The following is a 26,499-nucleotide window of genomic DNA, read 5'->3' as shown; positions in this document are numbered from 1 at the left end:
TTCCAATAAGGTCCATATTTCTTCCAGCCAGACCTCCATATTTAACAATGGAGCCAAAATCTTGTTTCTTACTTCTCATAAGTCCAAATGTCCCAAAGGCTCCAAATTCTGCATTGGCCATATTTATATTCCATATGTCTTCAGATCCCCATAAAAGGAGATCTCTCCAATTTCCATTCTTCACTTCCAACCAGATTTTCATCGTCATGTTCTTATTTTCCTTTATGTCCAGCTTAACAGGCCTCTGGCTCTCTTTAGTCGTCTGCAGCATCACAGCGCCTCCTTCTTTCTCATGTTCCTCTTTAAACGCCTCCTCAAATGACTCAGATTCCTTCTCCTGTTTGGCTGTAAGGATTTTTGGATCAGCAACAACACTTCCCTGTTCATCTGCAGGAGCAAGACCAGCTGAGTTCTTAAATCCCAGCCTGGTCACAGAGCTCATCCTGGTCACAAAGGCCCGACTAGCCTCACTCACTTCTTTAAGTGTAGCTTGATAAATCTCCCCAAATGTGACAGGGATGCATCCTGAAACACTTTTATTTTTAGTACGTGAAAATTGTTATACAGTATATACTACAGAAGTGTAGAGTTGGAAGGGACTCAAAGAGTCAGCTAATCGACCCCCCCCCCCTGTGCAATGCAATCTTTATTGTTGGGGTTATAAGATAAAAGGAGTGGGTTGGAGGATATTATTTTACTGTATTTATATACAGTGGTACCTCAGGTTAAGTACTTAATTCGTTCCGGAGGTCCGTTCTTGACCTGAAACTGTTCTTAACCTGAAGCACCACTTTAGCTAATGGGGCCTCCCGCTGCTGCTGCGCCGCCGGAGCACAATTTCTGTTCTCATCCTGAAACAAGTTCTTAACCCGAGGTACTATTTCTGGGTTAGCAGAGTCTGTTACCTGAAGCGTATGTAACCCAAGGTACCACTGTACCGCCCTATATCTGCAGGTCTCAGGGCTGTTTCCAGTATAAAATCAGAATTATAATACCCCAAAGTACATAATCAAAATAAAAACAACAACCCAATAACACACACACATTTTAAAAAGGGCATACCATTCCAGCTTAGGAAAACAAGTTTGCAACATTACTGTCTAGGCCCCCAAAAAAATCTGATAAAAAAACAGTGTGTAAAAATGCACGTGTTGAAGAGCCGCTTTGTCTCTTCGGCTCCGGGCGGATCCTCGGCTCTTTACGCGCGCCTTGGCTTGGGCGCTTCGCTGCGCATTGCGCTTGCATCTAACGGAGCCTCGTGCGGCTTCCTCGCGAGGAAGGAAATAAAAGCAACATAAGGATACACACTGCCAGGACTGGCGGTCGCTGCTGCCGCTGATCCGGAGCGGAGGCGGAGCCGAGCAGAGTCTCTTCCCGCCCCGGGGGCGGAGGAGGAGGATCGGCTCTGGAAGGCGGCGCCTGGCCGGGTTTCCTTCCGCGCACGTGGGCGCCCGGGCCCCGGAGGAGAGCAGAGAGCCATGGCGGGCCGTGGGACCGGAGGGAAAGGCGCCGCCGCCGCCGAAGCCGCGCTGGGGGCCTGCTTGGAAGCGGTGCTGGGCAGCCGGAGCAGCGCCAACCGCGTCTTCGAGATCCTGGAGCTGCTGCAGGTGAGCGAGGCGCACGGGCGCCGCCGGGGGGACCAGGCGCCCCGGCACCTCTTTCTTTTTTGCGTGGTGGTGGGGAAATCCCAGGAGCCGCATGACCCGAAGCAAAGAGGATGGAGAGGAGGAGCCATGTTCAGGAAGGGCAGTTGCCTCTGGCCACGAGTGGACACCAGTCTCTTTTTTTGCATATAAATTTTTATTGATTTTTCAACACATATTAAAAGACAATACAAAACAATACATAAACAAACAAACAAACATATAAACACGTATAATTTCTTAACCTTTTTTTCCTTAAACCTTCTTTCAGCGACTTCCCCATACCTCCTTTTTCTGCATCCCTGTTTTAAATCTTTCCAGCAACCCCTAATTTCAATTACTTATAACACTTTATTTAAATCCTTTTTCTCATATCCAATTGTTTGTCACTGCAATTCTATTTTGCATTACCCAAGACATTTTAACACTCATTAATTTTACAACAGTTCTTAAGATAAACTTTAAATTTCTTCCAATCTTCTTCCACCGTCTCTTTCCCTTGGTCACGGATTCTGCCGGTCATCTCAGCCAGTCCCATGTAGTCAATCACCTTCGTCTGCCATTCTTCCAGTGTGGGTAGTTCTTGTGTCTTCCAATACTTTGCTAAAAGTACTCTTGCTGCTGTTGTCGCATACATAAAAAACGTCCTGTCTTTCCTTGACACCAATTGGCCCGCCATGCCCAGGAGAAAGGCCTCTGGTTTCTTCACAAAAGTGCATTTAAGCACCTTTTTCATTTCATTATAAATCATTTCCCAGAAGACCTTGATGAGTGGACACCAGTCTCAATGCTTCCCATGCTTGCGTGGATGGATGGATAGATGGATGCTGGGTTTAACTCAAAGGAGAAGCCCCACCGGGTTCGCAGGTGCTTACTTCCTGGCAAGTGTGGTTCACATTGCAGCCTTGGGCTGGTGACACACACACACACTCTCTCTCTCTCTCTCTCTCTCACACACACACACACACATACACACACACACACGGACACACACGCGCGCAGGCAGGCAGGCACACATACAGTCCAAGCCAGCACCTCCCATAGTTCACCAGTGCCAGATTTATGTATAAGCTAAACAAGCTATAGCTTAAAGGTAAAGGGACCCCTGACCTTTAGGTCCAGTCGTGGCCGACTCTGGGGTTGCGGCGCTCATCTCGCTTTACTGGCCAAGGGAGCCGGCGTACAGCTTCCGGGTCATGTGGCCAGCATGACTAAGCCGCTTCTGGTGAACCAGAACAGAAACGCCATTTACCTTCCCGCTGGAGTAGTACCTATTTATCTACTTGCACTTTTACGTGATTTCGAACTGCTAGGTTGGCAGGAGCAGGGACCGAGCAATGGGAACTCACCCCGTCATGGGGATTCAAACCGTCGACCTTCTGATCAGCAAGCCCTAGGCTCTGTGGTTTAACCCACAGCGCCACCCGCGTCCCTTGTTAGCTAAAGCTTAGGGCCCCACTTTCTTGGCTTCCGTTTCCCACACTTTCCAAGCATGGAATGTAAACACAGACATGTGATATAACAATCACACATCTAGCAACGGGAGAGAATGAAAATACTGACAAACCCTTCATTATTCCATTATTGCGTTCATCAAAACTTATTCACACTATTGAATTTATCTTAATGCTGCCAGTGTTTTCAGCTGTACACAATTATTTCCCATATATTCAGTAAATGTTTTCTAAATAAACGTTTTCTAATCTCTATATGTATGTTCTTCTTGTGTTGTTATTCTATATGTTAAGTCTGCAATCTGAGCATATTCTTCTTTGGTTGGGACCTTGCTGGTTTTCCATTTTCCCTCCTTCCCGTTCCCATACAGGATGAGCAGAAGGAGATTGTCTTGTGTGCCATCCGGACCTGCAGCCGCCTCTTTGGGTCTTTGCTTGAACGGGGAGAGCTCTTTGTTGGGAACTTGCCTCTGGAAGAGCCATCTCTGCAAGGTGAGGATGAATATTGTGCAGGACACTGGTCTAGGGGGGAAATTGTGATGGGCACCACTGGTATTTATGTATTGCTTGCCTGCCATTCACCCTAAGGTCCTAGGGCCAGGTCACATCATTAAAACATAACATTTAAACCAGTTTAAAACAACTCTGTGGTTGAGCCACAACCAGCTGAAGACTAGTGACTCCTCCTATTTCTGATATACAGGTGTAGCTGCCAATACAGTGGTACCTTAGTTCTCAAACTTAATCTGTTCCGGAAGTCCGTTCCAAAACCAAGGTGTGCGTTCCCATAGAAAGCAATGCAAAATGGATTAATCCGTTCCAGACTTTTAAAGACAACCCCTAAAACAGCAATTTAACATGAATTTTACTTTCTAAGGAGACCATAAAATGAAAGCAATAAACAATGTACTGCAGTCGCACAATCAATCAGTAGCTGAACTGGGTTCCACACAGTCACCAAAAAAGCTGCAAACAGAAAAACGCAAAATAAATAGCAAAAACAGACAGACCTCAGCGTAACACTCAAAGCAGAAGTGTGGCACTCAAAACGGAGCACATTCGGCTTCTGGAAAAAGTTCGCAAACTGGAACACTTACTTCTGGGTTTGCAGTGTTTGAGTACCAAGGCGTTTGAGAACCAAGGTACCACTGTATTTATGCAGTCAACACAGCTCTATCTGAAATGGATATTGAATAACAGTATCCATGAGTTTAAAAAAAACATGTATAATTAAAGGACTCTCAGACTTATCTAATGTACAGTGAAATAGGTGGAGCACTCTTTCCCTGGGAGAAACACTCAGAAGTTGTTCAGCAAAATAAAAAACCCAAACAAATTCCTAACAAGAGAGGTCATCCATAGAATAAGATTGATGAACTTGAAAATCCTGACAAAAATCTGTTTGCTCATTTGTTTTTTTCTTTCTTTCTTGACTATAACCTGAACTTGGTTGACCGATAAACATTTGATTGACAAAACCCCTGTTTGTCATTCCCATCTGCCTTCTCTCTTTTCTCCCTCCCCGCTGGTCCCACATCCCCATTTTCTCATCTCGCCCCCTCCAGAGAGTTACAGTGCAGAAGACAAGTACAAAATTTGGATGAGGCATCGATACAACAGTTGCGTACATTGTTTGGGGGAACTGATGGGCCATGAGTCTTTCCAGGTTCAGGTGAGTTTTGCTGGGGTGATGAGTTTGGCTACATGACTCTACTGTCAGGGAGAAAGGCAGCCCCCCGTTTATGCAAGTTTATAGCTTTGTAAACAAGCATTTTGGTTTCCCTGCAATTGTCCCGGTCCTCAAACACTCTGCACTTCAGTCGGGAGAAAGCCGCACTCACAGAGCTCAGGCAATGCTGGATTTTGGCATTAATGCTGGCCCTTGTGGAAAGATAACTGCTAAGAGGAAGGTACACTTGGCAAATCCACACCGTGATCGACTCCTGCCTGGAAACCAATGTCCTCGCTGTGGAAGGATGTGTGGATCCAGAATTGGCCTCCACAGTCACTTACGGACTCATTGTTAAAACCGTGTTTATGGAAGACAATCTTACTTGGCTATGAGTGTTCGCCAAACAAGAAGAAGTAAGTTTAATATGTGCACAACCGTGTATATGCTCATCGCTCCAAACCTGGAAGAGACTTGGAAATGTCATAAAGGCGTCACTGGAAAGGGTGGAGTGGGGTGTCTGCAGGCTTTTTCAATGGGTTTCAATTATACACAATTTCACTGGTGCGTGCAGTGCCTTGGAATATAGCCCCTGCGTAAACAGGAGGCTGCTTGTAATAAAAATAAAAATAATTTATTATTTATACCCCACCCATCTGGCTGGGTTTCCCTAGCCATTCTAGGCGGCTTCCAACCAAATATTAAAAACAATACAGCGTCAAGAATGCTTGGGAAGGAGGCCGGCCGGGCAGAATGACCATCACGACTTAAGACTGTGGCTGCATTCGCACGTGCATTGCATTAGTTTAACTGATTGTAAGGCTAGCTCTTCTGTCCTGTTTCCTGATGTTCTCTTTCCCTCTCCCCCTGTTTATTTAAAGGAATCTGCCCTCTGCACCCTGATGAAATTTGTTGAATTGGAAGCCAAGCACCCTCTGGTCAAGAACGAGTGGCGGTTTAACTTCCCGCGAGAACTTTTAAAAGTAAGTCGCACTTTTGATACCATCGACCATGACATCCTTCTGGAATGTCCAGTGGAGCTGGGGGCTCTGTTATGCAGCAGTTCCGCTCCTTCCTCCTGGGCCGTGTCCAGAAAGTGGTGGTGGGGGATGAGTGTTCAGACCCCTGGGCTCTCACTTGTGGGGTGCCTCAGGGCTCCGTCCTCTTCCCCTATGCTTTTTAACATCTACATGAAGCCCCTGGGAGAGATGATCAGGGGGTTTGGGCTGGGTGTTCATCAGTATGCGGATGATACCCAGGTCTACCTCTCTTTTAAATCAGAACCACTGAAGGTGGTGAATGTCCTGTGAGGGTGTTTGGAGGAGGTTGGAGGATGGATGGTGGTTAACAGATTGAGGTTGAATCCAGACAAGACTGTTTTGGGGGGGATGGGCTGGGCCAGTGTGTAGAACTCCCTGGTCATGACTGGGGTAACTGTGCCCCTGAAGGACCAGGTGCGCAGCCTAGGAGTCATTTTGGACTCACAGTTCCCTTTTTGCCATCACTTATTCCCTCTTCGTCTCTGAAGATTTGTTTATGGTCCAATTTGGGATTAACATAAAGTGCTCCCCCCTTTTTTCTTCTTCTTCAAGCATATGAATTCCTGTAACAATCATCTTCTGTGTTGTCTCTTTATACAGGTTGCTTGGTAGCAAATAACAGCTAGTTTTTGTCTCGCCAAAATATGTGTTATCCTAATTCATCAGTTTTTATTGTTCAAACCATTAACATTCAAAGAGAGCGATTTTAAATCCATCATTGATTCTTTTTATACAGCTTAAAGTCATTTTAAAAATTTGTAATGACCTTATTTACTATCTTCTTCCTCCCGCTATTCCACCTGCTTATCCCATAGTTCCTTTTTGTATTTCCTCCAAAATGCTTCTGCTTTTATTGGCTTTACACATCTTTGCTTCATATGTAAAAGAAAGTCCTTCTGGATATTCCCTTCTCACAGATACCCTTTGTCCTCTATTGGCCTGTTTTAGGGTTCTTCCCTCTTGGGGTATTTTGTTCCCTTAAGCATCCTTTTATCACCCTCTTTTCTGAGGGAGCTTAAGGATTGGCACTAAGAAAGCAAGTTTATTGTTTGTGTATCGCAAGCCAGCTCACACGTGGCTCTCCAGATGTTGCAGAACCCCTAACATCCATAAGTTCTGACCGTAAAGGTAAAGGGACACCTGACCATTAGGTCCAGTCGTGGCCGACTCTGGGGTTGCGATGCTCATCTCGCTTTATTGGCCGAGGGAGCTGGCGTACAGCTTCCAGGTCATGTGGTCAGCATGACTAAGCCGCTTCTGGCGAACCAGAGCAGCGCACGGAAACACCGTTTACCTTCCTGCCGGAGTGGTACCTATTTATCTACTTGCACTTTGACGTGCTTTCGAACTCCTAGGTTGGCAGGAGCAGGGACCGAGCAACGGGAGCTCACCCCGTCGCGGGGATTCAAACTGCCGACCTTCTGATCGGCAAATCCTAGGCTCTGTGGTTTAACCCACAGCGCCACCCGCGTCCCTCCCAGTTCTGACCATAGCTGTCAACTTTTTCCCTTTTTTAAGGGAAATTCTCTTATTCCAAATAGGATTTCTTGCAAGAAAAGGGAAAAGTTGACAGCTATGGTTCCGACCATTATCCATGCTGCCTGGGAATGATGGGAGTTGGACTCCATCAACATTGTTGGACAGCCACACGTTTTGTGGCATAGCTAAAGGTCCATTTGGGTCAGCATTTTTGTTCCAGCTAATCAAATGGCCTGGGAGGTATGCAAGCATGTAGGAAGGCCTTGCTTTGCTTGGTTGCTTGTTTTCATAGTACACGGCATTCAGAGATACACTGCCTTTGAAAATGGAGGTTCTGTTTGAGCAAGAAACTGCATCTTGGTGAAATGGGGGGAGCGTTGAGTGAAAAGGGATGGGCAGTATGATGGTTCAGCTGATCTTGCCTGCTCAGCTCCTGCCTTCCTTTCCTTGCATTTTTCTTCTTTAAAAAACATTTTTTTAAAATAATTTTTTGCTAGGTGGTTGTGGACGGCTTAATCCCGGTGGAAGCTAATTCTTCGCTCTTGATTTCTCGCTTCCAAGAATACTTGGAACATGACGATGTCCGGTTCTTTGTGATGAAGTCAGTGGCTGAAAATGTGGGTGGCGTCATGCAGAAGACCAAAAAGGTACTGGAAAATGTCAGCCGGCTGCAACGGAGAGGCTGAGCCCAGGGTGGAGCCTTGTAAATGACGAGGCATGTCTATATAGATGAACAGGTGGCGCTTATCGGATAAGGGTCAGTCTCCAAAGTCTGCTATATCCAGGAGCAGAGAAGAATATAATAATAATAATAATTTATTATTTATACCCCACCCATCTGGCTGGGTCTCCCCAGCCACTCTGGGCGGCTTCCAACAAAGTATTAAAATACAGTGGTCTGTTAAACACTAAAAGCTTCCCTAAACAGGGCTGCCTTCAGATGTCTTCTAAAAGTTTGGTAGTTGTTCTTCCATTTGACATCTGGTGGGACGGCATTCCACAGGGCGGGCGCCACTACCGAGAAGGCCCTCTGCCTGGTTCCCTGTAACTTGGCTTCTCGCAGTGAGGGAACCGCCAGAAGGCCCTCAGCGCTGGACCTCAGTGTTGGGGCAGAATGATGGGGGTGAGACACTCCTTCAGGTATACTGGACCGAGGCCGTTTAGGGCTTTAAAGGTCAGCACCAACACTGTGAATTGTGCTTGGAAACGTACTGGGAGCCAGTGTAGATCTTTCAAGACTGGTGTTATGTGGTCTTGGCGGCCGCTCCCAGTCACCAGTCTAGCTGCAGTCCTTAAATCAGTGGTGTGTCCCTCCGTCCCCCACCCTCTCTTCAGTTCAACTGAATCAGGCCAATGGCCCATCTAGTCCAGGATCCGGCTTCTGTAGTGGCCAACCAGATGCCTGTGGAAAACCTGAAACCAGGACCCCCCCCAAGCACTACAGCACTCTCTCTCTCGCTCTTTTTTTTAAAATAATATTTATTACTTTTACGACAATTTAAACACTACAGAAAAAAACCAAAAAAAATACAGTACAATACAAAAACACTACATAACACTAAAACATTAAATTAACAAGACAAAACAAAAACAATTTAAAAACACATGAAAAAAAAATCAATATCTTATCTTTCTTTCACATATTTCCACGACCTCCTCACACCTCCCTTTTTGTATTCCACTTCTATTAATTATTTCAGCAATTCCTTTCCATCTTCCCCTGTTTTCTATCCTATAATTATCTTAACACATTTTAACCTTATTTTTCCTTTAATACTCTATTTATACTTAATTCCTTATAACATTTCTACTAAAGCCATATCACTTCATTCCAACATTCTTCTAGTATTCGTTAATTTTACAATGTTTCTGTATATAGTCTTTAAACTTTTTCCAGTCTTCTTCCACCGACTCTTCTCCCTGGTCTCGGATTCTGCCAGTCATTTCCGCCAGTTCCATATAGTCAATTACTTGCATCTGCCATTCTTCCAAGGTGGGTAATTCTTGTGTCTTCCAATACTTTGCGATGAGTATTCTTGCTGCTGCTGTAGCATACATAAAGAAAGTTCTATCCTTCTTTAGCACCAATTGGCTGACCATGCCCAGGAGAAAGGCCTCTGGTTTCTTCAGGAAGGTATATTTAAATACCATTTTCATTTCGTTATAAATCATCTCCCAGAATGTCTTAATCCTTCGGCCTGTCCACCAAAGGTGAAAGAATGTACCTTCAGTCTCATTACATTTCCAACATTTATTATCGGGCAAATGGTAATTTTTTTCGAGCTTAACTGGTGTCATGTACCACCTATAAATCATTTTCATTAAATTTTCTCTTCGGGCATTACATGCCATGAATTTCATACCTGTGGTCCATAACTGTTCCCAGTCAGCCATCATTATGTTATGTCCAACATCTTGTGCCCATTTAATCATAGCTGATTTCACCGTTTCATCCTTAGTGTTCCATTTCAACAGCAAGTTATACATTCTTGACAAATTCTTGGTTTTTGGGTCTAACAATTCTGTTTCCAATTTTGATTTTTCCACCTGGAAATCAACTTTTTTGTCCAATTTGTATGCCTCCATTATTTGGTAATAATGGAGCCAATCTCGCACTTTGTTTTTCAATTTTTCAAAGCTCTACAATTTTATTCTGTCTCCGCACTACAGCACTCTCTCCTGCGGTTTCCAGCAAGTGCCATTCAGAAGCATTTCGGTTGAACACAGGATAAAGGCTAGCCTGGCTCTCGTTGATAAGAGGGTGTGCTGAAATGCATCTCTGTAGAGGCATCTTGCCATCCCTTCCAGCCCTTGCAATATTATTGTAATAATAATAATAATAATAATAATAATAATAATAATAATAATAATAAAAAATTTATTATTTCTACCCCGCCCATCTGGCTGGGCTTCCCCAGTCACTCTGGGCGGCTTCCAACAAAATATTAAAATACCGTAATACATCAAACATTAAAAGCTTCCCTAAACAGGGCTGCCTTCAGATGTCTTCTAAAAGTCTGGTAGTTGTTCTTCTCTTTGACATCTGACGGGAGGGCGTTCCACAGGGTGTGTGCCACTACCGAGAAGGCCCTCTGTCTGGTTCCCTGTAACCTCACTTCTCGCAATGAGGGAACCACCAGAAGGCCTTTGGCACTGGACCTCAGTGTCCAGGCAGAATGATGGGGATGGAGACGCTCCTTTAGGTATACTGGACCGAGGCCGTTTAGGGCTTTAAAGGTCAGCACCAACACTTTGAATTGTTGAATTGAATTGTTATTATTAAAAGTAGTAGTAGTACCCTGCCCATCTGACTGGGTTGCCCCAGTCTCTCTGAGCAGCTTCCAATATATATAAAAACCTAATAAAGCATTAAACATTAAAAACTTCTACATACAGGGCTGCCTTCAGATGTCTCCCTATGGATTTTTTTAATATACTGCTTTCTTTTTTACATGCACAGACTACTTATTATAATGATGAAAAAATTCAGCTTGGAGAAATGCGCTAGGAAAGCATGGTTCTAAAGCAGCAGTCGTATGAAATCATGTTATTAGTAGTCGGATTACTTTTACTCTTATTATTATTACTACTACTATTTAGGGTTAATGGCTTCTGAGCAGTTCACAAATTAAAAAAACCAATTGCAGATTGGCAACACCCCTTCACCAAAACACCGGATGATTCTCAGCACATGGTAACATGGAGGCAGGCTTTTTGCATCAAGAGAGGAAAATGTAGCCCTCTCTGAGCTGGGGAGAAATTTAACCGCTCATTAAAATAAATTGCGAGAAATGTTTTTGCCAGCTCTGTTAGAAATAAGGAGGGACATTTTGCTCGTTGCCGGGAAAAGATTCCCCATGCTTCTTTTTGATGCTTGTGATCACTGCCCAAAGCGGGGAACTCGCGCAACACCCTCACCTTGAAATCAGATATTTTTATTTTTATTGATTTTCCATTTTTAACAATATTATAAAATCATATTACCTTTTACAAATTTTAGCTCTGCTGATCTTTTGACTTCCCTCCGTTCCATCATTTGGTTTTTATAGAACACAACTTAAATCCGCACATTTATAATCGTCAAAATTCTACATTTATCTTAAATTATTTAAAACCTGAAGCACAAGTAGAAGGTTTATTCTTTTAAACGTTGCGAGCTTTATCGCTGTCCTGCTAGTGTCTTTATATGGTTACAATGATGGTCTGTGTATTGAACAAATTTACTCCACTCTCCCTGGAACGCTTGGTCCCTCTGGTTTCAGATTCTCCCTGTCAGCTTTGCCAATTCCACATACAGTGGTACCTCGGGTTAAGTACTTAATTCGTTCCGGAGGTCCGTACTTAACCTGAAACTGTTCTTAACCTGAAGCACCACTTTAGCACCACTTTAGCCTCCTGCTGCTGACGCGCCGCCGGAGCATGATTTCTGTTCTCATCCTGAAGCAAAGTTCTTAACCTGAAGCACTATTTCTGGGTTAGCGGAGTCTGTAACCTGAAGCGTATGTAACCTGAAGTGTATGTAACCCGAGGTACCACTGTAGTCCATCATTTTTGTCTGCCATTTGTCTATCGTCGGTAATTCTTGCTGCTTCCACTTCTGGGCTAATAAAATTCTAGCTGCTGTAGTAGCATACATAAACAATTTTTGGTCAATTTTTATTATTTCCACTCCTTTCATCCCCAAGAAGAATGTTTCCAGTTTTGGGGGGAAAGTATATTTAAACTTTTTTTTTAACTCATTGTAAATATTTCCCCAAAATACTTTTAACTTTATCACAAGTCCACCACATATGATAAAAATCACCCTCTTTAACGTTACATTTCCAACAATTCTTATTACTCATTTTATACATTTTAGCTAATTTAGTTGGTGTTAAATACCATCTATGCACCATATTCATTATAGTTTCTTTCAATGCCATGCATGCAGTGAATTTAATTCCATCATTCCATAACTTGGACCAGGCTTCGAATTTAATATTATGTCCAAAGTCTTTTGCCCATTTAATCACCACCTCTTTAACCACTTCATCTTTTGTATGCTGTTCTAAGTCATGCATTTTTGATAAGATTTTTATTTTTCCTCCCCACAATTCGGTTTCTAGCTTAGATCTAAAAGTTTCAAGGCCATTTTTCCTATTATCCTTTTTAAGCAGATCATTTATTAAATGATACTGCATTCAAGTTTGGTTCTTTGTGTGTCTTCCACGATACAACAATGTGGGGTTTTTCTTCTTCTGCAGGTGCCACTTCCAGTGTACCAGAAAAATGCCTTTGCTCTCATTTCATCTATTTCCATGCCGAGCGAGGAGAGCGAGATACAGAACTTCCTAGTGAGAAACAGTGAGTGAAATGTGGCAGCTGCTCGTTCGGACATATTTGTGTTAGGACTGGGATGCTTTGACCCACGCAGCCCCCCTAAAGTGCTCGGCGACTCTACCTTGCCAGCATTGGAGATTTCAGTGAGGCAACCCAAGGGCCACATTCACTTGAGAGCAGCTTTCTAGGGGCCTCAGGCTAGGGGTGGGCAGGGTCAGAGGCAAAAGTGACCAGAGCCCTTCATGCAGCAGGCTGCATCCCATCCTCATGAATGCCGAGAGTTTTCTATCTGTACAGATGCCTGTCGAGAGTTTTCTACCTGTCCAGATGCCTCTCCAAGCTCCCTGGCCTAGGAAGCACCAGGCATTTGAAACAGCATCACACCACTTTCAACGGCCATGGCTTCCCCCTGAACATCCTTGGGACGGGGCTGTTGTTTGCTAATGGTGCTAAGAGTTGTTAGGGGGCAGCCTCACAGAGCTAAAATTCCCAGACTTATTATTGCTTATTATTTAGATTTGTATAATGCCCTTCATCCATAAATCCCAGCATAAAGGTACTAGATCAAAATGCAAAATGCACGATAAAAACAAGAATGAAACAAAACAATAAACCAGTAAATCAGTAGTACAAACTGTAGGTAATGCAAATCACTGCCCTGTGATTTCATATATGAGTTTGTACTACTGATGAAGCCCAAGATGGTGAAACAAGGCCAATATTCCGGAAATCCTTGTCTTAGACTCTGTGAAAGGATTCTGTGGAACTGCAACAACCTTTCGTGTGGATTGTTGGACTCTATGAACAGACAGGTGGAATAGACACTTTCATATATATGGACCTTATGCATAAACTGATTAGAGAATGAACTGGTCCACTGGGTCTTCTACATTTTTCGTTGAACTTTATGAACTACTTCCATTGAAATCTACAACTCAATACAATGAATAGGATATATTATTTTTTCAAACGTACAGCCGGTTACGTCTTGTGTGTTTCACATAACCAGAGGTTTGTTGTTGTTTTGGGGTTTGGACTTTCTGCAGGCTGAATGGGCTCCACTGCAGAGGTGTGGCTCCTGCCTCGCAGACTTGGTCGCACTTTGCATTTTTGTTTACCTGACGGTCTCCTCCTTTTCCTCTCCCCCTGCAACAGCTAACCAGGAAGAATGGAAAGTCTCAAAGCTGAAGGTAGGTATTTTGTGCGGCTGAATGGAATTCTGTTTCTGCTCTTGTCTTACACATCCTGTTTTGTTTACAACAGGATGGGGAGGGTCGGCCTGGGTGGGCGGCCAACCTCTGGGGAGCATCTCAACTCACATCAGCCCCAACTAGCATGTCCCACGATTGGGTGTGGGGTTGAGGGCACCAGGTTGGCTAACTGGGTTTGGGGTTGCTCTCTGATGCAACTGTTTTGCACCTGTGCAGGTGGCCGTCTGAGTGTTTCTGTCATGAATTCTACTGATATTGACCCACAGCGGATTCCAACATGTAGTTAGCAAAGTAAAAACCTAAGCATGTTGCAGGATTCCCAAAAAATGGACCAGAGGCAATTAATATTTCATCCAGCAGAGCTTTACTGCTATTGAAGGCAAATGAGCATAATGGTCACAAATCCAATTCATTCAGGATTGGCACTGCCCATAAGAAATCCAGTTGCGGCAGACCTAACTTAAACTTACAATAACTTATGCAGTGGTACCTCAGGTTACAAATACCTTAGGTTACAAACACTTCAGGTTACAGACTCAGCTAACCCGGAAGTAGTACCTTGGGTTAAGACCTTTACCTCAGGATGAGAACTGAAATCGTGCGGTGGCGGCGGCAGTGGGAGGCCCCATTAGCTGAAGTGGTACCTCAGGTTAAGAATGGCTTTAGGTTAAGAACGGACCTCCAGAACGAATTAAGTTTGTATCCAGAGGTACCACTGTAATAAGACTAAAACCTTAACGCTCAGCATACTATATACAGAACACCACACCAGAAGGAAAGAGAGATAGAAAGTGAAGCCCAGGTTCCTTCCGACCTTATCATTCTAGTCAGACAGAAAGAGATAACAAGCCCGTGTTAAGCAAGCCGTACTCAGCTTCTCTGAAAGAATAACCCAAACACCATGAACCTTTTGCTTGGTTCCAGTTTGTATCACACAGAGAAGCTTCCAGAACCCTCTTGAATTAATTAGAATAGGAAAGATCTCCACACATCAGATCGATACTTTCTGTTCCAAGAAATGCAAACTGATAGTTTCTTCCCAGAAGTGACGAGGGAGCAGGGATGGTGGCCGTCATAGACTCCTTTTGTGGTCTTGCGTCAGTAGCCACTGACTGAAGTCCAGGCTAGCCATTCTCAAACTCTCTTCCTTCAGAGGGACTGCTCTGCATATATTCCTGTGTCAGCCAACCCCAGAGGATCAGCTGTAGAACCCCCTGTTGCAAAGCAATCTGCAGAATGTTCTAGGGTCTTCTGGAATGTTCCGGAATCCATTCTGGAACATTCCTCCCGTGGTTGGAGGTTGCTGGGGAAGAAAATGTGCTTGATCTTATAAATCCTCTGAGGAAATCTGAACCCGCCGAGAAGCTTTCAAAGAATTCCCTGGTTTTCTCCTGGGATGAGAGTGTGAAGACCGTAGTGGTCGATCCACGAAGCCCCTTTTGGTGTGATAATGCTTTCCAACATGAGCCCACTAAAGCCCAATGAACGCAAGATGGTTCCTGCGGAGACCTACTTCCTCCATATTCTTTCTGCCCTTTCTGTTTACAGGAGCACAGACGAGCTTTTGAGAGGATGTGGCTCGTATTTCTCAAGTACAAGGTGAGTGGCTGGTGCTGTTGAAGGTTTTAATAGAATTGTAGAATTAGAAGGGACCCCTGGGTCATCTAGCCCAACCCCCTGCAATGCAGGAATCTCAAAGCATCCGTCGTTTTTGCTTTAATGTCAACAACTGCACTCTTTCATTACAGTAGGTTTTTAAATGATTTCTTTCAAGCGGTTTTACCCCAAAGAGGGCTCCCAGAGTGGTTTGCAGTGACCAAATATCGCACCAGCCTTTCAGACTAAAAGGGGACAGCGCAAAAGGGGGAAAAGGGGGATTTGGGGGGAAGGAAGGGAAATGCAAAAGCTGGGTGCCAGTTCTAAGGTTCTTCATAAAGATCATCTGGAATAAGAACGGTTCTGGGAGAGGAGGAGCCGGAAGTTGTTATTCTTCCAGCAGAGCCGATGGTGTGGCCCTGCTCTGCTTTCTTTCCATTCCTCTTCTGCAGCCTGATGGATCATCATCCATGGTGGATGATGCTGGAAGGAAAACCTGCTTGACTGTGACCGTCTGACTATCCTTCCTCTCTCCCCAGCTACCTGGCAGCCTCTACAAAAAAGTGCTGGTAATACTTCACGACTCAATCCTCCCTCATATGAACGAGCCAACCCTCATGATAGACTTCCTGACAGTCGCCTACGACGTAGGTAGGTCGAGAGGTCGCATTCTCCAGGTGTTGGAGAGTGGTGATGCTGGACTGGCAAGTCACCTGTGGGCCATATGAGCGTTGGGGTGAACCTGAGTGGCCAACCTGGGGGCACAGGGGCTGCGAGAGGCCTGAGGAATCTGGGTCTTTTGCACTCCTGGCTAAGGAGGGTCTCTGGCTTGGCTCTGGCAAATGCTGTATTTTTCGCTCCATAAGACGCACCTGACCATAAGACGCACCTAGTTTTTAGAGGAGGAAAACAAGAAAAAAATATATTCTGAAGGAAACAGTGGATGTATGATTTTTGGGGTTCATGCTGTGGCCACAGACATGTGATTTGACGGTGAGTTTGGGGTAGCCCAATGCAAAAATCCATGTGGATCCGTGCTTTGTAACCACATTTTTGCGCCATTGCGGCCCCACGAAACAGTGGATGCGGGTTTTTTTTCTATTCAGGCTGTAGCCATGGACATGCTATGTGATCTGATGGTGAATTTTGGGTCACCCAATGCAAAAATCCTGAGGATCCATGTGCTTTTACATCCCCCCTCCCAGGCAGCCTCCTTTATCACTAGTGTCCTTTATCTTCCTCCCGATCGCTTGCCAATCAGCTGCTCAGCAGCTTTGTTTTAACACCTCCTTTCCTCTTTTTTTTTAAAAAAAGCATGATCTGCTTTTTGCCCCTGGGGCAATTCGGCTCCAGGGACCACGCATTCGCTCCATAAGATGCACAGACATTTCCCCTTACTATTTAGGAGGGAAAAAGTGTGTCTTATGGAGCAAAACATGTGGTAATCAGTCAACCCTAAAGTGTTTTCTGCCTCTCTGCCAGCATGGAACTCGATGATGGTCTGTGTGGGCCTCTTGGTAGTCACCCTTCCATGCTGGGCTGCTGCAGTGCGCTTGATGTAGGGCTGCCCCTGGAGACTGTCTGAAAGCTGTGGTGAACACAGGATTCGGCTGCTAAGTTGAGGGGGGGAAGGCAAGAATAAAAACGGAATTAGTAATACAAAATATATAATGATAATAATTAGCTTCAGCAAGGCAGGTGCATCATGTGCCTTCATAATGTGACAACTTGGTAAAACATTCTGACTGCATGTCTTGTGAGTAGCCGAACTAGGATTTGTGATCCAGTATATGCTGTTGACTTATGTATGCAGGTTTTCAGCATTTTAGAAATTTGTTTCTAATATAATAATCTATTGTAATAATTTATTATTTATACCCCGCCCATCTGGCGGCTCCCAACAGAATATTAAAAACACGATCAAACATTAAAAACTTCCCTAAACAGGGCTGCCTTCAGATGTCTTCTAAAAGTCAGATAGTTGTTTATTTCCTTGACATGTGATGGGAGGGCGTTCCACAGAACGGGCGCCACTACCGAGAAGGCCCTCTGCCTGGTTCCCTGTAGCCTCGCTTCTCGCAATGAGGGAACCGCCAAAAGGGCCTTGGAGCTGGACCTCAGTGTCTGGGCTGAACGATGGAGTTGAAGACGCTCCTTCAGGTTTAAATACCGTATTTTTTGCACCATAACACTCACTTTTTTCCTCCTAGAAAGTAAGGGGAAATGTCTGTGCGTGTTATGGAGGGAATGCCTACGGGTGGCGGGGGGGATCTGCTGCAGTTGTGAGCAGAGGATCCATGGTTCCCCTTCCTTCCCTCCTCTGTGGCTTGCTTTGAAACAGCAAAGCGGGAGAAGAACCGCTGAGTGGGGAGGAGAGAGGGACAGAGAGCCTGCTTCTTTAAAGGAGCAAAGCGGGAGAGGAGAGGAGCCTTCTCCCCTTAAACCCCTCTCCTGCATTATTAGCAGCATCCTTCTCCACCCACCCCACGCGTGTTCCTTCTCCCCTTAAACCCCTCTCCTGCATTATTAACAGCATCCTTCTCCACACCCCCCATGCGTGTTCCTTCTCCCCTTAAACCCCTCTTCTGCATTATTAGCAGCATCCTTCTCCACACCCCCCATGCGTGTTCCTTCTCCCCTTAAACCCCTCTTCTGCATTATTAGCAGCATCCTTCTCCACACACCCCACGTGTGTTCCTTCTCCCCTTATACCCCTCTTCTGCATTATTAGCAGCATCCTTCTCCACACACCCCACGCGTGCTCCTTGTCCCTTGAGTGCTTTTCCTTCCCTCCCCACTTAAAATGTGGTTACAAAGCACGGATCCACATGGATCCTCAGGATTTTTGCACTGGGTCACCCCAAATTCACCATCAGATCACATAGCATGTCCATGGCTACATCTTGCACCAAAAAAATCACGCACCCACTGTTGCCAGGGGCAGCAGTGGTGCAAAAACGTGGTTACAAAGCATGGATCCACATGGATCCTCAGGATTTTTGCATTGGGCTACTCCAAACTCACTGTCAGATCACATGTCTGTGGCCACAGCATGAACCACAAAAATCATACATCTACTGTTTCATTTAGAATATTTTTTTTCTTGTTTTCCTCCTCTAAAAACTATGTGCGTGTTATGGTCGGGTGCGTGTTATAGAGCGAAAAATACGGTAATAGCATTCAGTCCACACGCATGTGTAGTTCTGCTTACGAGCTAAGAGCCTGGTTCCTACCCATTTGTTGCTTCCCCAATAACGTTCCCCCCCCCCGGGCTTTCCCTGATGCATAAGACTGAACCCTATTATTACAGAATTCCTGCTTTTATAATATATACTGTTTTCGGTTGTTTTTCTGGTGGAAGGTGGTGGACTGGAGGTTTTTTAAACAGGTTGCATGGCCATCTGTCAAGTATTCTTTAGCACTGCAGGGGGTTGGACTAGATGACCCTCGGGTCCTCTTCAAGCTCTACAATTCTGCGGTGTGGTTATGGTTTTTTAAAAAATTGGTGTATTTCTGTGTATTGCTTAGAAAAAAATTAAGCAGTTTAGAATTGCTTTTAATTTTAAATAAACGAATGAATGCTTCTCTCACAGGTGGAGCAATCAGCCTCCTAGCCTTGAACGGGTTGTTTGTCCTGATTCTGCAGCATAACCTGTAAGTTTCCCCGGCTCCCTGGGATGTGAGCCACTCTTGGGATAATCATGCATTGAAGCCCTTTCATATGCTGAATGGGCGGTGTTTGGCGAGTGAACCTTGGTTAAAGATCTTGGTTGTTGCCATCTCTCACAGAGATAGGGAGGCCAGCTCAGGATGCTAAATGTACAGGGACGTTGTACAGGGAATGTGCAGGCCCCTCGCTCTGTATCTGCGTCAACTGTGGGAGCCATGAAGTCATGGCAAAGGCTTGCAGCGCCACCTGGTGCCTGGCTGACCTCGGTGACCGGCATGTCTGTGCCTTGCAGTGTATTAAGTGCATGACCTTATATGGAGTTGTGTTCCCTCTAGGCAGTAATTACCTTATATGGTGATGGGTGTTGTAAAGCCATGATCGGGCGATGTAACGTGAGACATTGGCAGACGGCCATGCAGGTGGTTAGACAAAGGATAATAAAAATACCGGACAGGAGAGAAGTTCGAGTGAACTGCCCTCCACCCTGAAAATACTGCTGTCTCTCTGTGTGTTTTTTCTATGCTGTGCCCCACTTTTTGACGGCTGGTTTCCGTCAGTCAACCCCACGCGAAACTCGCCTTTTGCAAGCCGAGTTGCGCCCAAACATCTATCGTCAACCGTATTATAGAAGCACCATAAGTAAAACACAGAACACCACACGACACAGCGCAAAATAATCTTTAAGTGACTGGCTGGACAAGAGAGTTTGGGGCAGCTGGACAGGGGCGTCTGAATGAAAAAAGTCTTTAAGAGACTCCCACAAAGCAAAAGCAAGAATTCCTACCAAATTCCACAGCACTGGGAACAGTGAGGCTAAATCTCCAATTTCCGTAGCGCAGGAGACAACTAACAACCCTTATCCAAAATATTTTTGGTGATCGAGCTAGGCTTTATAAGGCGATCCTTAAGAGCTTTGTGTATTAACTCTAGAGCCTTGAACCTGGCTGGGTAGGCGTGGTTTATTTATTTTTAAAGAGATGAATTTGAGATTGGCTTTGAACCAAAGAGCCACTTCTGGTAGTTCTTGCTGAATCTCCTGCTTGTTGCGCTAAACCGTGGTTTGGTGTGAAGTGCAAACGCAGCTGCTGTGTTAAATGAGAGTTTTCACTATCTTTGGAGTCAGTAGTCCCTCAGATGTGTAAGAGGGTTCAGTGAGGCAGTTTGTCTATCTGTTTGGTCTCCATAGGGAATATCCGGATTTTTACAAGAAGCTCTACAGCCTTCTGGACCCATCCATCTTCCACGTGAAATACCGCGCCAGGTTTTTCCGTTTATTGGATTTATTCCTGTCTTCCTCGTAAGTACGCACACGACCAAAATGCCACAAGGCCCTTTTGTCTCCTGCTTGCTTAGACTTTGATCAAGTAACCTGAAGGCTCATTTCCCCTTTGGCTGTTTCCAAAGACTGACCTCCTAAAACCTCCTAAAACCTTCTTCATTTTCTCTGGGAACAGAGAATACAGTGGTACCTCAGGTTACATACGCTTCAGGTTACATACGCTCCAGGTTACAGACTCCGCTAACCCAGAAATAGTGCTTCAGGTTAAGAACTTTGCTTCAGGATGAGAACAGAAATCGTGCTCCGGCGGCGCGGCAGCAGCAGGAGGCCCTATTAGCTAAAGTTGTGCTTCAGTTTAAGAACAGTTTCAGGTTAAGAACAGAGCTCCAGAATGAATTAAGTACTTAACCCGAGGTACCACTGTAAATGAGACAGGTTTGAGGATCTCTTTTCAGTAGGTTTTAAATCCACAAAGAACCTCTGAAAACCCACCCACCTCCTCCAAAAAACTAAACACCCCCCCTCCACTTCAATTACTTTGATTTTAGGTGCTGGAGTACTTTTGAAAGGCCTGCTTTTCTCTGCAGCATGCCTTAAGCATAATTTGCAATAAGCAATTGGCAAGACAGATGCTGAGATTGAGAAGCAGGGGAGAAAAATATATGGGGGAAGCTGTGTTCCGCATCATGTTTAAATTATGCAAATAAGTATATTTGCATATTTGTTTTATTGCGTGAAATTTATACCCTGCTTGATTGTGACCAAAAAACAAGAAGAACCCTCCAAAGTGGTTTACAATTTGAAGAGTTGTGTGCCCGAGTACACAATAGAATCCCTTCTGGAAGTCCGTTCGACTTCTGAAAACGTTTGAAAACAAAGCCTTGGAAGTGCCGTCGGACGTTCAGGTTCCAAAGAACGTTCGCAAACTGGAACACTCCTGGGTTTGCGGTGTTCAGGAGCCAAAACGTTCGAGTTGCAAGGCGTTCAACAACCAAGGTGTGACTGTACTGATATTCAGAGGCCTTTTCTTTGAGTGACCTTGAACTGGGCTTGTGTGATGGTGGGGAAGAGAGGAAGAGAGTTTTCACCACCCTCTCCTCTTCCCTTCCACTAGGCACTTGCCCGCATATCTGGTGGCTGCCTTCACAAAACGACTCTCTCGCCTGGCACTCACAGCACCGCCTGACGGCTTACTGATCGTCATCCCCTTCATCTGCAACCTCTTGCGGAGGCATCCGGCGTGCAAGGTCCTCATCCACAGGCCCGAAGGCCCTGCAGGTAAGAGGAAGGTGCAAAACAACAACAAACCTGTGGTTACATGAAACATATTCAATAAACACACAAGACGTAACTGGCTGTACATTTGAAAAAATAATATGTACTATTCATTGTATTGAATTGTAGATTTCAACAGAAGTAGCTCATAAAGTTCAACAAAAAAAGTAGAAGACCCAGTGGATCAGTTCATTCTCTAATCAGTTTACGCATAAGGTCCATATATGTGAAAGTGTCTATTCTACCTGTCTGTTCATAGAGTCCAACAATCCACACGAAAGGTTGATGCAATTCCACAGAATCCTTTCACAGAGTAAGACAAGGAATTCCGGAATATTAGCCTTGTTTCACTGTCTTGGGCTTCACCAGTAGTACAAACTCATATATGATATCACAGGACAGTGATTCTTATAGCATAGTAGTAGCTGCTATGGACTCTATGAACAGACAGGTGGAATAGGCACTTTCACATATATGGATCTTATGCATGAACTGATTAGAGAATGAACTGATCCACTGGGTCTTCTACTTTTTTCGTTGAATTTTATGAGCTACTTCAGTTGAAATCTACAATACAATGAATAGTATATATTATTTTTTCAAACATACAGCCGGTTATGTCTTGTCTGGTAAGAGGAAGGTGGCACAACCTTGAACCATTTCTGGACAAAGGCAAAGGCAGGGCTGAGCTTTTCTGTGAGCGTTTTTTGTTTGTTTGTTTGTTTTTGCCTCTGTCCAAATTTGTGGGACATGCACATGCACATAGCTTGCATCAAAGGGGCGCCAACCTTTTGAACCCTATGGAACAGGGGTCAGCTTACCAGGCATGGGCCAGATCACTCTCGGAGATCCTCCATGGAAATCACTTCTGCTCAGATGTGATTTCCGGTGTCTGGGCATGCGCAGAAGCGATTTCCAGAGCCACGGAAGAGTGTCCCCGCGCCATGCTGTGCTGGTTTAGCGCAGCGCGTGGGTGCTCACCAAGCAGGCGGTTCGGTTCGGGAGTGGCTCGTGGGCCGGTTAAACAGTCTCCGTGGGCTACTTCCGGCCCATGTGCCTTAGGTTGCCAACCCCTGCTATGGAAGTAGGAAAGCCTGGAGGTTTTTTTTAGTACTGTTTATTTAATGTTACCGACAACAACAAAAGTATTTCCAGTCTTAATGCTTCCATACCATGCATTCAGATACTCAACAAAAAACTGTCCCACCTTTCCTCAAAATCAGCATTCCTTTTTATTTTTTGAAGGAGTGAACTTATCCATTTCGGCCACTTCCAAATGTTTTATTAGCTGCCAGAGTGTGTTGGCGCTTCTGTTTTTTAGGTACCTTTCAAGGGAGAAGAAGAGAACCCCTTTCACAACATCATAAATAAGGGAGGCTGTTTGGGTGGGGCCCTCAGAGGCTTTGTCGGCATTGGGAAAGATTTCAAGAGAGCTCTGTTGTGCCTGAGGGGGCACCAGGCCCTCTGGCCTAGATGAAATATATGCCAAATTCTCTGGGCAACCTCGTCATGCCAGCTGGTGACCATTGGGACTGGTAGGGTGGAAGGCAAGCAGCCCAACAACAGCAGAGAGAGCCAGAGTTGATGACACCTAAAGGCATAAAGGGACGCTGTTGGCGCTGTGGGTAAAACCTCAGCGCCTAGGACTTGCCGGTCATCAGGTCGGCGGTTCGAATCCCCGCGGCGGGGTGCGCTCCCGTTGCTCGGTCCCAGCGCCTGCCAACCTAGCAGTTCGAAAGCACCCCTGGGTGCAAGTAGATAAATAGGGACTGCTTACTAGCGGGAAGGTAAATGGCATTTCCGTGTGCTGCGCTGGCTCGCCAGATGCAGCTTTGTCACGCTGGCCACGTGACCCGGAAGTCTCTGCGGACAGCGCTAGCCCCCGGCCTCTTAAGTGAGATGGGAGCACAACCCTAGAGTCGGACACGACTGGCCCGTACGGGCAGGGGTACCTTTACCTTAAAGGCATAAAGCAGGGAGGCCAACAGTAGGTGGCGCTAGAGCCGGTTCTGAGGTGTATCCTCTTGGGACACGGGCCTCACATTTTTGCTGGTAATGGCGTTCTGTGTTTCCTTGTAGAGATGTCAGAAGATCCCTACTTGATGAGTGAAGAAGAGCCTTCGGAAAGCAGAGCAATGGAAAGCTCCCTTTGGGAGATACAGGTACGTTTCTGGGTATCTGAGCGGCTTCCTTGTGTGCTGGTGCCAGGTTGCAGTGAGGGAGCCTGGTCACACCCACTCCAAAAGATGGCCCCCTTGCTACGCCATTGATGGGCTGCTCTAAAAGTGATGCAGAAAGCGCTGGTGGGATTCAGCACTGTGTACCTCTTCAGCTTGGCCTGAATCTAGAAAGCCAGGTCACCGGAGAGAAAGGTTTTGCAGAGACCTCTCCCTGATGTGCTTGCTCTCTGCATGCAGGGAGCTCTTCGCATCGGGCAGCATTCGAAAGCATGACTGCATTCCCTACCTTCAGAAGTGGAACAGTCCAGAATTTCGCCACTTCGTTTTGCCTAAAATGTAGAAAATGTCTAACGCTTGCCTAGGGAGACACGGGCAACTGCAAACAGGAGCGGGTAGCCCTTCTCTCTAACAAAAGGGGTGAGGAACATTTTTCACCCAAGAGCTGTCTTCCCCTTGGGGCAATTTGTGGGTGCGGCAACTGATGTGAATTCTGTCTTTGCACAATGAACCCATTTTGCAGGTGGAGGATGAGAAAACAGTGGCTTCTGTAAGGCCACCATTAATTTTAATTTTTTTATTGAAAATATTTCAGTTGAACAAAATAAAGTGAAAAATAAATGAAAAAAGTAACAAGTAGTATGTAATTTTTTAAAAAACAAAAAAACCCCAAAGCAAAACAACATTATGATTCTATACGCATCTAGTACAAAGGTGTACAAAAGAAACTTTTATTCTAATACATATCCATTTATTTATAACCTACTATAATTTTTAAAATGTTTTCCAAATATAATATTTGTCCATACACAGTCTATGTCTATAGACTCTCAGATCGTATGTAGCAAGAGTTGTCATGTCTTCTATCCATTCATTAAAGGGAGCCATAGATTTATGTTTCCTGTGGATCAATATCAGACTTTTAGCTGTAGTGAGGGCATGTAGAATCCTTTTATGTTAGCCAGTTGTCACATTCTGTGTAGTAGGTAGATAATTTAAAATAATAGTACCCTCTGGCAACGTTAACTTTCCCCCCAAAGTAATATTTGTACAATCTAGTACTCTCTCCTAAAACTTCATAGGCATAGGACATTGAATAAACATATGTGTCAAAGAAGCATTATTACGTGTACAACCTGTTGTCATAGATAGTCCCTTTCTAGACACAGCCACTGGGAATTTGTGGCAAAATTTTGGTTTGGACAGGGGAGCCTATCCCCAGCTTGCTGACAGGAGTGCCTGTCAGAAGCAAGTCGGCAATAACGCACACGGTATTAGCGAAGTCTTTTTTCAAAGAAACAAAACGGCCCAGGAGGCCAGGCCTAGTGGGCACAGCAACCCTTCCCCTTTCTGCAGTTGTGAGGACTGCCTTCCCACCGCTCTCTTAAGTCTCCTTCTCCAGGTCCTTCCCAAGCAACCTGAGACTTCTCTACCTGGTCTGTCTTTGCTGTGTCTTCTTCATACCTCCTTGGGAACTAGGAGGAGGGGAAGACAGCCTAGTTTCCTCACCAACCGGACTCATCACTGGTTCTTGGTCCCTCTTGGTCCCCCTCCCCTCCAGCCTCCGCTTCTGCCTCTGCTTCTGAACTGCTCCCCGCCACACACTCATCCTGCTCACTAAACCCTGTCGCCTCTCCAGCTTCCGGCACGTCTTCCTCTCAGTCTGCTCCCTCTTCTCCCTCTGACCACTCATCATCGTCCCACCACCAATCCCATGGCTCTGAGTCTTCTTCCCTTGGGGTTCCCCAGCTGGTGCCTCCCACCACTTTTCTGTGTCCAACCAGTCCATGACACTTGCACACTTAGCTGCCGTATTTTGCCAGGGATTTGCCGGGGCCACTCTAGCAAGGCCTTGACTTAAGCTGACGGTGAGTTCTGTTCTTCCCGGCATCTCAGACCCTGCAGAGCCATTACCATCCAGAAGTGTCCAAGGCTGCTACCACAATCAACACGTCGCTGTCGGAGATGGAGGACGACTTATCAGAACTCCTGGAGTTGACTGCCTATGAGGTAACGGATGCTCTTTGTGTGAATGCAGCAGTATGTGTGTGAGACTGAAATCCCAGACCCCCTTTTTAAAAACAAAGAAGCTGTGCATCTCCAGTGTTTTCGTTTGCAGAATCGCTAACTTATGTGCTAACTTGGGGGGGGGGCTTTTTCCAGCCTGAGGGCCCCACCTGGCCAACCTGCCTCTGGCCATATTCCAGTAGTGGGCGGGGCCAGAGGCAAAAGTGGGCGGGACAATGGGATGCAAATGTCACCATTGCACAGTAAGCTAGTTTCTTCATATGCACAGAAAAACCTCTCTCTGTCTTATATCTAGGCAGGCAAAGAGTCAGTGTTCAATCTGCCCCGCTGGTGCTGTTTTCCCAGTCAAATTTGCTCCACCGGGGTGGGCAGAGGGAGAAAATGGGGGCCCGCAGTATTGGCGAACCAAATTGCAAAAGACTGATATTTTGTCTGCCTTTCTCTCTCTCTCTGTCTCTCTCCCCACTGCTACCAGATCTTTGATAGGGATGTAAAGAAAGAAGCCACAGAGATCCCACTGGAATTTCAAAAAGCCCGAGGTCTGTTTGGCAAGAAGGATGATATTTTTGCTGAATATTTTACACTGGGATGATTAAAAAACAACAACAACTTGTAGTGTTGGAAATACTGTACAATAAAGCTTTGCTTTTGTTATTTAA

General features: G+C 45.3%; 1 protein-coding gene across 1 annotated transcript; it reads left to right on the top strand.

The window, feature by feature from the left end:
- The first annotated feature begins 1,396 nt into the window (after window positions 1–1,396).
- NOC4L (nucleolar complex associated 4 homolog) lies at window positions 1,397–26,499 on the top strand. The gene is made up of 15 exons (XM_053368798.1): window positions 1,397–1,607; window positions 3,469–3,589; window positions 4,663–4,769; window positions 5,648–5,749; window positions 7,783–7,932; window positions 12,529–12,628; window positions 13,760–13,794; window positions 15,364–15,414; window positions 15,951–16,062; window positions 19,005–19,065; window positions 20,268–20,378; window positions 21,475–21,638; window positions 23,715–23,797; window positions 25,709–25,822; window positions 26,316–26,499. Exons 1-15 carry the CDS (start codon window positions 1,479–1,481, stop codon window positions 26,430–26,432), a joined length of 1,557 nt encoding a protein of 518 aa, XP_053224773.1. The 5' UTR covers window positions 1,397–1,478; the 3' UTR covers window positions 26,433–26,499.

Source organism: Podarcis raffonei, chromosome 16 (genome assembly GCF_027172205.1).
Source record: "Podarcis raffonei isolate rPodRaf1 chromosome 16, rPodRaf1.pri, whole genome shotgun sequence".
In the NCBI taxonomy this organism is placed as follows: domain Eukaryota; kingdom Metazoa; phylum Chordata; class Lepidosauria; order Squamata; family Lacertidae; genus Podarcis; species Podarcis raffonei.
This window is presented reverse-complemented; position numbering and strand designations above follow the sequence as displayed.